The sequence below is a fragment of the Thalassophryne amazonica genome, chromosome 5, assembly GCF_902500255.1.
Source record: "Thalassophryne amazonica chromosome 5, fThaAma1.1, whole genome shotgun sequence".
In the NCBI taxonomy this organism is placed as follows: Eukaryota; Metazoa; Chordata; class Actinopteri; order Batrachoidiformes; family Batrachoididae; genus Thalassophryne; species Thalassophryne amazonica.
The window spans coordinates 52,300,790-52,314,177 of NC_047107.1; the positions used below are offsets into that span (position 1 = coordinate 52,300,790).

General features: G+C 40.4%; 1 protein-coding gene across 3 annotated transcripts in view; it reads left to right on the top strand.

Annotated features, from left to right (window-relative positions):
- The first annotated feature begins 2,720 nt into the window (after positions 1-2,720).
- acacb (acetyl-CoA carboxylase beta) overlaps positions 2,721-13,388 on the top strand; it is an 82,861-nt gene continuing 72,193 nt past the window's right edge. For 2 of the 3 annotated variants that reach the window (XM_034170227.1, XM_034170229.1), the window contains exons 1-2: positions 2,721-2,914; positions 4,177-4,726. In XM_034170227.1, coding sequence (XP_034026118.1) covers positions 4,197-4,726 — 530 coding nt within the window. In that variant the 5' untranslated portion in view covers positions 2,721-2,914; positions 4,177-4,196. Of the gene's footprint in view, positions 2,915-2,972; positions 3,128-4,176; positions 4,727-13,388 lie in introns of those variants that run through there. The other variant, XM_034170228.1, reaches the window with a different exon arrangement.

Below are 13,388 nucleotides of genomic sequence, written 5' to 3' on the forward strand. Positions count from 1 at the left end.
CGTGCATCACGTGCAAGTTAAGGCGCGCATTTTTTCAATTAAAATGTACCTGCTGTGTATTGCATGGCAGAGTGTTGCAGTGATATGACATACTAATGCTGTCACCTTTTTCATCATTCACTTGAGTGTCATGAATGTCACAAATTGCTCCATTCAGGGTTTTCACGTATCCCATAATCCCTTGCGTGCCAGAGAGTCGCTGCAGTCAAAAAAACATAGAGAATCCACATGATGACAATTGTAAATGAATATTATACTACAAAAATGTAATTTTTTATGCTTTTCGTCACGTTAATAAGAGACTGCTGCATGATACCCTGAAAACTTGCTAAAACAATTATAACAAATAATCCGAGTCTGTTATGTTTAATCTGCGTGGAATTTAATAAGAGCAAACCGAATTTCAGACATATTATATATATTAGTCTGGAACAAAGAGGACAAACAGTGTTGTAAAGAACAATAATCAAGACGTTAAAGATCAAACTTCACTTTCCCCCAGAACGACATGATCAGGAAGTGAGCGGAGCTCACAGCAGCTCCTATTGAAAATAACGGAGAGACAGCCTGTGATTCTCGCATGTTTGCATAAAATAAACGGAATAACAATGTCTATAAACCCAGAGAATATATTCACAAGAGTTTTAGGCACAATATAAAAATAGTTTTATGTTGCGATGTTAATGGTGTTGTCCGTGTGCAGCGGTTAAAGTGAAGCCCGATCAGAACGTCTCATTGCAGTTCTCTATGTTACTGAGATCTCGCAGAGCGGTGACCTCTCTGAGGTTTTGTGGGATTTGAAACCTGAAAAGCCTCAATGAAAATTAATGATGACAACATACACACAGTGCAATGGAACTTACTATACCTTAATTTCTTTCAGGATTAATGAAGTTCTTTGCAATACAATGACATGGCTAAAATTATTCTTTGCTACCCGTAGAGCGGGCAACCTTATCGCATGTCTATTTATGTATCACGCCCTGTATCATGCCCCGCTGTATCTGTATCAGCCCGAGTCCGAAGGGCTGATACTCGGGCTAATAAGATATTTATTACATATTACAACAAAAAGAACAAGAACCATATAATTATTGTCAACTCCATTTAATAACTCATTTACTCACTACACCAACAATATTCATTCAACACTTGTGCTAATAATAAATAGCATAACACAGTAGGTCTGATCTATATAATCATCAAAATAGTTAAAGAATAATCATACAAATGAATCATGCAGAACAAATAATGCAGTCAAATCATGTGGATATGTAAATTATGGAATGTTCATATGTCTCTCTATAAAGTCATGAGTGTCCTCTTCACTAACTTCTTGATGTCTCACAACTTCAGTATAAGACTCAAGTTGCAGAATTCTCCCTGCTAGGGAGGCTAAAACTCTCTCACCTTGATCAGACATCTTGGTTGAATGAAATGATCTGGATCCTGTATCAGGATCCTGCACTTGTCACCAGGGGAACACAAAATGGGGGTGTGTCATTGGTGAGGCTGAGAAATGGGGGCTCGATCCTGATTGGATGAAAAGCGGGGTGATACCAAGCCTGGTATTTTCAATGTCTTTTTTGTATCACCCTGTTTTTAAGATTTGTATTGCCCTGATTTTATTGCCACAGTTTCCAGGACAGTAAAATTCATAGGACAAGTGTATGATTTGTCAGCCCTATTTTTTCTTGTATCTTATGAGGGCTGGTTTATGAGTATAGGGCAGATTTTTGTTGTTATATGTGACACACACACACACACACACACACACACACACATATATATATATATATATATATATATATATATATATATATATATATACACCCTTACCAAAAAGTAGTATATGCAAGTATGTTTCAAGTATACTTCTAGTTTACTTTTTATATACTTATCAGTACAATTTTTTGGTAAGGGTATATATATATATATATATATATATATATATATATATATATATATATATATATATATATATATATATATACACACACACATATCACGTCTGTTTATATAATTCGGTGAAAGCTGGAACATACCATTCAACGAGGCTTTTCACCTCATGAAATATTCATACCACTGAACTCATAAAAATTAATTATTTGTATACTATTATATAGTCTGATCCTCTTCTGTATTTGTTTTGACAAATATGGGCTGTACAAATGTGAGACTGAGTTTGAATAAATGTAACAGCACAGTAATAGCACGAAAAATGTAGATTTATGGTGAAACTCTCTTGAAAACATTGATCATGCTCATTGATTTCTATTTATGCCTGGTTGTCTGACGTTAATCAAGATGGCGGCGCTCTGGCAACACCCATACTCTCACGAGCGCCACTAGCTTAGATTATGGCAAGCTAAAAGTGGACACTCTCGTTATGGCCGAACAACTGTCCAGTTTCTGGATATTCTGTGTTAGTACGCGCCCGCGGCCGACGTGCTGGATGAATTGCTGCGCAAAAAGTAGTTCCCAGATAACTGATATATATTTCTGTGAGATGAGTATATCTCATCTAAATTAATTCTAAAATTTACCAGTAATACAATTCTGAAGATAACTGAAGCTTTAAGAGTAGCTGTAATAAATATTTAAGAAACTTAAAGTTTATGAGCAAGCACACTGTAAACGCACACGATAGAGTTTGATGTGGAAGAGGCTAGAGTGCCTTGATTAGAAATCGCTGTGGGAACGCCCACTTGTATTTTTTTCCGAGAGCCGTTCACATACTCCGAGGAATGAGTGACTTTGCATTAGCAAAAGCTGTTAAAAAGTATAAACGTTTATAAACTGTGGGATTTGGTTTGGAGGAATTTGATATTTCATGATAAGGAAATGCAGCTAAGCTGAAAAAGGAGTAGTTTCGGAAAAAAAGCGAAGCTAGCCTTGTGACAGCGCTGCAGTGGTGAGTGTAAATTACACCGTTTATATTATTGCTTAACTAAGAAAACGGCAGTTATCGCAGTGAAAGTGGTGGGTGGCTTTAAAAGCAGAAAAAAGTGTTCGGACCTTTCCTCGGTGCTCTGGTTTTAGTTGTTGACCTCGGAGGATCCCGTTAGCTAGCTGAAAGTTATTTTGGACTTATTAGCGGAGCAGCTGAGTTTTACATTGTAACAGTGTAAGTGAAAAATCTTAAGAGTGGCATGAAAATATGTTTTTAATCAGGCTTTTTATGTTCTGGTAATTTTCTGAAATCTGCTTTAGTGATCGGCTTTTCCTTGTGTCAGTCTTTTGCAAAGTAACGTGTCTCTAGAGGACAGTGTCTTTTTGCCCCACTACGAATCTCTTTCTCATCATGCTTTATGTCATATTTAAATAGACTGTTTTGGGGGTATGTATGTGCGACCCGTCAATGTTATACTTTACATCACATGAGCAGCAACTTGACTCAGCTGTTGCACACACTGGCTGTGAAATGTAGCCAGCTGTGCCAGGTCCACCTGAGGCCTGTGTCAGAAAGCAGGTTCAACAAACCCTTAAGCCTGAACTCTGAGTTGACTAACTTTGAGCTGGAAACCAAGACTTTTCGAGTTTCAGAACAGGCGATCTGACTTAATTCACTCAGCTCTGAGTCATATTATGACCTACCATTGACCACCAGCATAACTTATTTTGCTATTATGAAAGTGTGAGCACCACTTAATCTACCCCCCCCCCCACCATGAAATTTGACTCAAGTTTCTATGCCATGTCCATGATGTTGTAATATGATGAGCAATATGATGATTGCTTATTTAAAAAAATTACTTGAACAGATCATTTTCAAGAAGTGAAGTGGGTTTCATTGTCCTCTCCTGATGGAGATTTCTGTGGCTAATTTGTGTTTTGATGCCAGTGTGGTTTCTTTGATGAAAGGGCACGCCATGTCTGAGAGCCAGTACCTCCTTCAGTTTGAAGGTTAAATTAAAGAGGAGAAACTGGAACAAAGCCTGCCAGCAATCAGTTTAACTTCTCTGAGTATGTTGCCACAGTAACTGACTCAGTGTGAGGCTGAACTGGCTTTTTGAAACCAGAAACCCAAAGTGTCTGTCAACTCTAAGGCAAATAATAATTTTTTTGCATTTGGGGTCGCCACAGAAGATCCGACATGGATCTGCGTGTTGATTTGGCACACTGGTAGTACCTTTGCTTCCAAGAATTGTAACATTTGTTCTGATCCCTTTGCAGTCTCAAGAAGATGTCTGTGAATGCTGCCATTTGCGGTATTGGGTTTATTCCTGTGGCTATTACTGCTGCTGTGGAGGATTAATACCAAGTCTGTAGCGATGCCAGATCGAAAAGAGGAATGTCCTTCTGGCTGTGGACCCTCAAAGGACGGCATCCATGGTGCACATACCCCTTATTCAGGTGAACAGCCTTTTTCAACATTGCCTACGATCTTGACAGACAATGACAACAGCGGTCCTCAGGCCAGTATAGTCAAAACAACAGATGCTGAGCCTCCACAGGACTCCTCTGAGGTGAATGTATATGAGCCATCATTGCCACTGACCACCCAAAAACCTTTGAAAACCAGCGTGCCAAAATTCTGCTCAGGAGCTGAGGCTAGGGGACGCCTCAGATTTATTCTGGGAGCATCAGAGGATAATTCTTCTGATGAGGACCCAGTTGTCACCAAACCTCCAAGTGGTACACCTCAGCCACCCAGCTCCATCCCAGAAGCTTCCCTTGAGCGGACATCCTGTGGAGTACTACAGCCCAACTCATCAGGCATGACGTAAGGTTTTATTTATTTAATTTAAATGATCTTTACTTCTGACATCTTGCGTCATATGTTTTTTCTTTTTTGTCCTTGTGTACATATTGTAAAAGCCATGATATAGAATGCAATTTTAGCATTCATGACAAACTTTGATTTGACTGACAGTGAGTGTGTTTTGTTTTTACTTTAAAGTTTTTACTATAAAATGTACTCCGAAATGTATCTTAAATTTACATGCGCATTGGTGTTAGACTCCTTGTCCCATCTTCACAGGCTGTATGCTGTCAGCTGATAACCTAATCCTGAGCTGTATTGCTGTCACATGCCATACACTTCTGATCTATTATAGGAGCTGTTGGAAGTGCCTGAGCCAGTGAGGCCAGGGCACAATGCAGTAAAGCAACAAGAACCCTTCTTCTACAGGTGTCTTGTTTGGGAGTTATGTCTGAAAATTCTGATTTTCATATCTAAAAATTGATGGTCACACAATCACATGTCCAACTTGGCAGTTCCAAAATGGCTCAATTTAATATGCAAAGTGGGAGTCTGCATTAATGTGTGACTGAGGGACTTTCGGAAAACACCGCAACAGGTGAAGAAAGGCAAAGAAATAAGTCCTATACAGGCTCCAAGGCCCATCTGGCTGGTGTTTATCCCTGGATACTGAATATTGGATATTGTCTACTGGATATTGTCTATTGGATACTGGATGCGTCTGACTCCTCCTGGACAGGACCTCAGTCTATTGCAGGTTACTTCTCCAGTCAAGACTGGTGACCATTTACAGCAGGGTGGATTTGGACCATGCAAATGAAGTGTCGTGTGACATGTAAAGATGGCCTGAAGCGCACACCGGGAATCGAGTCCATGTCTGTGCACTGAATCAAAGTTTTGCGATAATTGACATAGTCTGCAAGTTGTCAAGGTGGCCCAGCAGATCGCTGCACCAATTTCCATGCCGTAAAAGGCGTTTATCGTAAACACTTGTGCAAAGATTTCAGTATCAGCAGAGATCACTCCCTGTTTTCTTCGTTGCCCTCTGCGGAACATTACAATGGCGACAGAGATACCAATACCAGGCTTGAAAATAGCTTCTTCACCCAAGCTGTTACCCACCTAAATCTGGTTACTCGTTGAAATTTATGACTCTGTGTGTGTGTGTGTATGTACAGGCAAGTAAGTGAGGCAAGTAAGTATTTGATCCACTGTCACTTTTGCAAATTTTCTCACCTGCAAAGAATGTAGAGGTCTGTAATCTTTATCGTACGTACACATCAACTGTGACAGAATCTAAAAAAAGAATTCATAAAATCATATTGTATGATTTTTAAATAATTAATTTGTTTTATTGCATGAAATAAGTATTTGATACAATAGAAAAACAGAACTTGATATTTGTTACAGAAACCTTTGTTTGCAGTTCCAGAGGTTAGATGTTTCCTGTAGTTCTTGACTCAGTTTGCACACTGCAGCAGGTATTGTGGTTCACTCCTCCATACAGATCTTCTCCAGATCTTTCACGTTTTGAGTTTCAGCTCCCTCCAAAGATTTTCTATTGAGTTCAGGTCTGGAAACTGGCTAGGCCACTCCAGGACCTTGAAATGCTTCTTACAGAGCCACTCCTTAGTTGCCATGGCTGTGTGTTTTGGGTCATTGTCATGCTGGAAGACCCAGCTGTGACTGATCTTTGATGCTGTTACCAAGAGAAGGTTTTTTTTTTCCAAAATCTTGCGATACATAACGCCATCCATCATCCCTTCACTGTGTTAACTGTGTTAACTGACAATTGTTTTCTGAAGTGTTCCTCAGCCCACGCTGTAAGATCCTTTACACAATGATGTCAGTTTTTAATGCAGTGACACCTGAGGGATCGAAGGTCACGGGCATTCAATGTTGGTTTTCGGCCTTGCCGCTTACGTGTAGAAAGTTCTCCAGATTGTCTGAATCTTCTGATTATATTATGGACTGTAGATGATGGAATCCCTACATTCCTTGCAATTGAACATTGAGAAACATTGTTCTTAAACTGTTGGACTATTTTTTCACGCAGTTGTTCACAAAGTGGTGATCCTCACCCCATCTTTGTTTGTGAATGGCTGAGCCTTTTGGGGATGCTCCTTTTATACCCAATCATGACACTCACCTGTTTCCAATTAGGTGTTCTTTGAGCATTCATCAACTTTCCCAGTCTTTTGTTGCCCCGTCCCAACTTTTTTGAAATGTGTTGCAGACATCCATTTCAAAATGAGCAAATATTTGCACAAAAACAAAAAAGTCTATCAGTTTGAACATTAAATGTCTGTCTGTATTAAATGTCTTTGTGGTGTATTCAATTGAATATAGGTTAAAGAGGATTTGCAAATCATTGTATTCTGTTTTTAATTTACATTTTACACAACGTCCCAACTTCATTGGAATTGGGGTTGTATACAGGTAACGAGTTCAAACAGGTGCAATTAATACAGGTAAAGAGTTTGGAATAGGAGGGCTTTTTAAAGAAAAACTAACAGGTCTGTGAGAGCCAGAATTCTTGCTGGTTGGTAGGTGAACAAATACTTATTTAATGCAATAAAATGCATATTATTTCATGTGATTCAATGTGATTTTCTGGATTTGTGTTCCCAGATTCTGTCTCACAGTTGACGTGTACCTAAGATAAAAATTACAGACCTCTCCATTCTTTGTAGGTGGGAAAACTTGCAAAATCGACAGTAGATCAAATACTTATTTGTCTCACTGTGTGTGTGTGTGTGTGTGTGTGTGTGTGTGTGTGTGTGTGTGTGTGTGTGTGTGTGTGTGTGTGTGTGTGTGTGTGTGTGTGTGTGTGTCAAATCAAATCAATTTTATTTATATAGTGCCAAATCACAACAAACAGTTGCCCCAAGGCGCTTTATATTGCAAGGCAAAAGCCATACAATAATTATGGAAAAACCCCAAAGGTCAAAACGACCCCCTGTGAGCAAGCACTTGGCGACAGTGGGAAGGAAAAACTCCCTTTTAACAGGAAGAAACCTCCAGCAGAACCAGGCTCAGGGAGGGGCAGTCTTCTGCTGGGACTGGTTGGGGCTGAGGGAGAGAACCAGGAAAAGGACATGCTGTGGAGGGGAGCAGAGATCAATCACTAATGATTAAATGCAGAGTGGTGCATACAGACCAAAAAGAGAAAGAAACACTCAGTGCATCATGGGAACCCCCCAGCAGTCTGTCTATAGCAGCATAACTAAGGGATGGTTCAGGGTCACCTGATCCAGCCCTAACTATAAGCTTTAGCAAAAAGGAAAGTTTTAAGCCTAATCTTAAAAGTAGAGAGGGTGTCTGTCTCCCTGATCCGAATTGGAAGCTGGTTCCACAGGAGAGGAGCCTGAAAGCTGAAGGCTCTGCCTCCTATTCTACTCTTAAAAACCCTAGGAACTACAAGTAAGCCTGCAGTCTGACAGCGAAGCGTTCTATTGGGGTGATATGGTACTATGAGGTCCCTAAGATAAGATGGGACCTGATTATTCAAAACCTTATAAGTAAGAAGAAGAATTTTAAATTCTATTCTAGAATTAACAGGAAGCCAATGAAGAGAAGCCAATATGGGTGAGATATGCTCTCTCCTTCTAGTCCCTGTCAGTACTCTAGCTGCAGCATTTTGAATTAACTGAAGGCTTTTCAGGGAACTTTTAGGACAATCTGATAATAATGAATTACAATAGTCCAGCCTAGAGGAAATAAATGCATGAATTATACTCAACAAAAATATAAACGCAACACTTTTGGTTTTGCTCCCATTTTGTATGAGATGAACTCAAAGATCTAAAACTTTTTCCACATACACAATATCACCATTTCCCTCAAATATTGTTCACAAACCAGTCTAAATCTGTGATAGTGAGCACTTCTCCTTTGCTGAGATAATCCATCCCACCTCATAGGTGTGCCATATCAAGATGCTGATTAGACCCCATGATTAGTGCACAGGTGTGCCTTAGACTGCCCACAATAAAAGGCCACTCTGAAAGGTGCAGTTTTGTTTTATTGGGGGGGGGGGGGATACCAGCAGTATCTGGTGTGACCACCATTTGCCTCATGCAGTGCAACACATCTCCTTCGCATAGAGTTGATCAGGTTGTCAATTGTGGCCTGTGGAATGTTGGTCCACTCCTCTTCAATGGCTGTGCGAAGTTGCGACGACGAACTGGAGTCAGGTCGAGACCCCGATGAGGACGACAAGCATGCAGATGAGCTTCCCTGATACGGTTTCTGACAGTTTGTGCAGAAATTCTTTGGTTATGCAAACCGATTGTTTCAGCAGCTGTCCGAGTGGCTGGTCTCAGATGATCTTGGAGGTGAACATGCTGGATGTGGAGGTCCTGGGCTGGTGTGGTTACACGTGGTCTGCGGTTGTGAGGCTGGTTGGATGTACTGCCAAATTCTCTGAAACGCCTTTGAAGACGGCTTATGGTAGAGAATTGAACATTCAATACACGAGCAACAGCTCTGGTTGACATGCCTGCTGTCAGTATGCCAGTTGCACGCTCCCTCAAATCTTGCGACATCTGTGGCATTGTGCTGTGTGATAAAACTGCACCTTTCAGAGTGGCCTTTTATTGTGGGCAGTCTAAGGCACACCTGTGCACTAATCATGGTGTCTAATCAGCATCTTGATATGGCACACCTGTGAGGTGGGATGGATTATCTCAGCAAAGGAGAAGTGCTCACTATCACAGATTTAGACTGGTTTGTGAACAATATTTGAGGGAAATGATGATATTGTGTATGTGGAAAAAGTTTTAGATCTTTGAGTTCATCTCATACAAAATGGGAGCAAAACCAAAAGTGTTGCGTTTATATTTTTGTTGAGTGCATCACTCTGAGACAAGACCTTTCTAATTTTAGAGATATTGTGCAAATGCAAAAAAGCAGTCCTACATATTTGTTTAATATGCGCATTGAATGACATATCCTGATCAAAAATGACTCCAAGATTTCTCACAGTATTACTAAAGGTCAGGGTAATGCCATCCAGAGTAAAGATCTGGTTAGACACCATGTTTCTAAGATTTGTGGGGCCAAGTACAATAACTTCAGTTTTATCTGAGTTTGAAAGCAGGAAATTAGAGGTCATCCATGTCTTTATGTCTGTAAGACAATCCTGCAGTTTAGCTAATTGGTGTGTGTCCTCTGGCTTCATGGATAGATAAAGCTGGGTATCATCTGCGTAACAATGAAAATTTAAGCAATGCTGTCTAATAATACTGCATATCAAAAGCAGCACTGAGGTCTAACAGAACAAGCACAGAGATGAGTCCACTGTCTGAGGCCATAAGAAGACCATTTGTAACCTTCACTAATGCTGTTTCTGTACTATGATGAATTCTAAAACCTGACTGAAACTCTTCAAATAGACCATTCCTCTGCAGATGATCAGTTAGCTGTTTTACAACTACCCTTTCAAGAATTTTTGAGAGAAAAGGAAGGTTGGAGATTGGCCTATAATTAGCTAAGATAGCTGGGTCAAGTGATGGCTTTTTAAGTAATTGTTTAATTACTGCCACCTTAAAAGCCTGTGGTACATAGCCAACTAATAAAGATAGATTGACCATATTTATGATCGAAGTATTAATTAATGGTAGGGCTTCCTTGAGCAGCCTGGTAGGAATGGGGTCTAATAGACATGTTGATGGTTTGGAGGAAGTAACTAATGAAAATAACTCAGACAGAACAATCAGAGAGAAAGAGTCTAACTAAATACCGGCATCACTGAAAGCAGCCAAAGATAACGATATGTCTTTGGGATGGTTATGAGTATTTTTTTCTCTAATAGTTAACATTTTATTAGCAAAGAAAGTCATGAAGTCATTACTAGTTAAAGTTAAAGGAATACTCGGCTCAATAGAGCTCTGACTCTTTGTCAGCCTGGCTACAGTGCTGAAAAGAAACCTGGGGTTGTTCTTATTTTCTTCAATTAGTGATGAGTAGTAAGATGTCCTAGCTTTATGGAGGGCTTTTTTATAGAGCAACTTTTTCCAGGCTAAGTGAAGAGCTTCTAAATTAGTGAGACGCCATTTCCTCTCCAACTTACGGGTTATCTGCTTTAAGCTGCGAGTTTGTGAGTTATACCACGGAGTCAGGCACTTCTGATTTAACGCTCTCTTTTTCAGAGGAGCTACAGCATCCAAAGTTGTCCTCAGTGAGGATGTAAAACTATTGACGAGTGACAGAGTGATGCTGAAAAACTAATTCATGCATTTATTTCCTCTAGGCTGGACTATTGTAATTCATTATTATCAGGTTGTCCTAAAAGTTCCCTGAAAAGCCTTCAGTTAATTCAAAATGCTGCAGCTAGAGTACTGACAGGGACTAGAAGGAGAGAGCATATCTCACCCATATCGGCCTCTCTTCATTGGCTTCCTGTTAATTCTAGAATAGAATTTAAAATTCTTCTTCTTACTTATAAGGTTTTGAATAATCAGGTCCCATCTTATCTTAGGGACCTCATAGTACCATATCACCCCAATAGAGCGCTTCGCTCTCAGACTGCAGGCTTACTTGTAGTTCCTAGGGTTTGTAAGAGCAGAATGGGAGGCAGAGCCTTCAGCTTTCAGGCTCCTCTCCTCTGGAACCAGCTCCCAATTCGGATCAGGGAGACAGACACCCTCTCTACTTTTAAGATTAGGCTTAAAACTTTCCTTTTTGCTAAAGCTTATAGTTAGGGCTGGATCAGGTGACCCTGAACCATCCCTTACTTATGCTGCTATAGACGTAGACTGCTGGGGGGTTCCCATGATGCACTGAGTGTTTCTTTCTCTTTTTGCTTTGTATGCACCACTCTGCATTTAATCATTAGTGATTGATCTCTGCTCCCCTCCACAGCATGTCTTTTTCCTGGTTCTCTCCCTCAGCCCCAACCAGTCCCAGCAGAAGACTGCCCCTCCCTGAGCCTGGTTCTGCTGGAGGTTTCTTCCTGTTAAAAGGGAGTTTTTCCTTCCCACTGTCGCCAAGTACTTGCTCACAGGGGGTCGTTTTGACCTTTGGGGTTTTTCTGTAATTATTGTATGGCTTTGCCTTGCAATATGCAGCGCCTTGGGGCAACTGTTTGTTTTGATTTGGCACTATATAAATGAAATTGATTTGATTTGATTGACGAGATAATCTATCTCACTCACAGAGTTTAGGTAGCTACTCTGCCCTGTGTTGGTATATGGCATTGGAGAACATAAAGAAGGAATCATATCCTTAAACCTAGTTACAGCGCTTTCTGAAAGACTTCTACTGTAATGAAACTTATTCCCCACTGCTGGGTAGTCCATCAGAGTAAATGTAAATGTTATTAAGAAATGATCAGACAGAAGGGGGTTTTCAGGGAATACTGTTAAGTCTTCAATTTCCATACCATAAGTCAGAACAAGATCTAAGGTATGATTAAAGTGGTGGGTGGACTCATTTACATTTTGAGCAAAGCCAATCGAGTCTAGCAATAGATTAAATGCAGTGTTGAGACTGTCATTCTCAGCATCTGTGTGGATGTTAAAATCGCCCACTATAATTATCACACTATATCACACACACACTATATAATATGTGTGTGTGTGTGCGTGTGTGTGTGTATATACAGTGGTCCGTCGTTTATCGCGGGAGTTACGTTCTAAAAATAACCCGCGATAAGCGAAATCCACGAAGTAGTCAGCGCTATTTTTTGCAAATATTATAGATGTTTTAAGGCTGTAAAACCCCTCACTACACACTTTATACACTTTTCTCAAACAGGCATTAACATTTTCTCACTTTTCTCTCCTGTGTAAATACTCTCTTTTTTTCTTCTGGGCGAGAAGATTATAAACAGACACACGCAGAACTCTCCCTTCACTCACTGCCTCCGGAGGCACGGATGTGGGACCCGCAAGGAAATCCAAGTCCTCTCTCGGTGGCCACGGAGCTCTGCGGCTGCGGTCAACAGCCGCATCAAAACAGCGAGCGTAGTCTCTGGACCTGTTGCCAGATTTGGCGCAGCTCCGCACAGCAGACAGGAGGGCAGTGTGAGTGGCCCACTGCGGCATTTACTGAGCCCGCAGACTCAGTGAGCGCATCAGAGGCAGTGAGAGCAATCACGGTGATGCCGACCGGTGCTGCGACCGGCCCGCCTGATAAAGACGCAGAACACAATGCACTGTTAAAAAAAAGCATGCAAAATTGCACTAAAAAAATCCGCGAAACTGTGAGGCCGCGAAAGGTGAACCGCGTTATAGCGAGGGACCTGTGTGTGTGTGTGTATATATATATATATATATATATATATATATATATATATATATATATATATATATATATATATATATATATATATATATATATATATATACACTCAACAAAAATATAAACGCAACACTTTTGGTTTTGCTCCCATTTTGTATGAAATTAACTCAAAGATCTAAAACTTTTTCCACATACACAATATCACCATTTTCCTCAATTATTGTTCACAAACCAGTCTAAATCTGTGATAGTGAGCACTTCTCCTTTGCTGAGATAATCCATCCCACCTCACAGGTGTGCCATATCAAGATGCTGATTAGACACCATGATTAGTGCACAGGTGTGCCTTAGACTGTCCACAATAAAAGGCCACTCTGAAAGGTGCAGTTTTGTTTTATTGGGGGGGATACCAGTCAGTATCTGGTGTGACCACCATTTG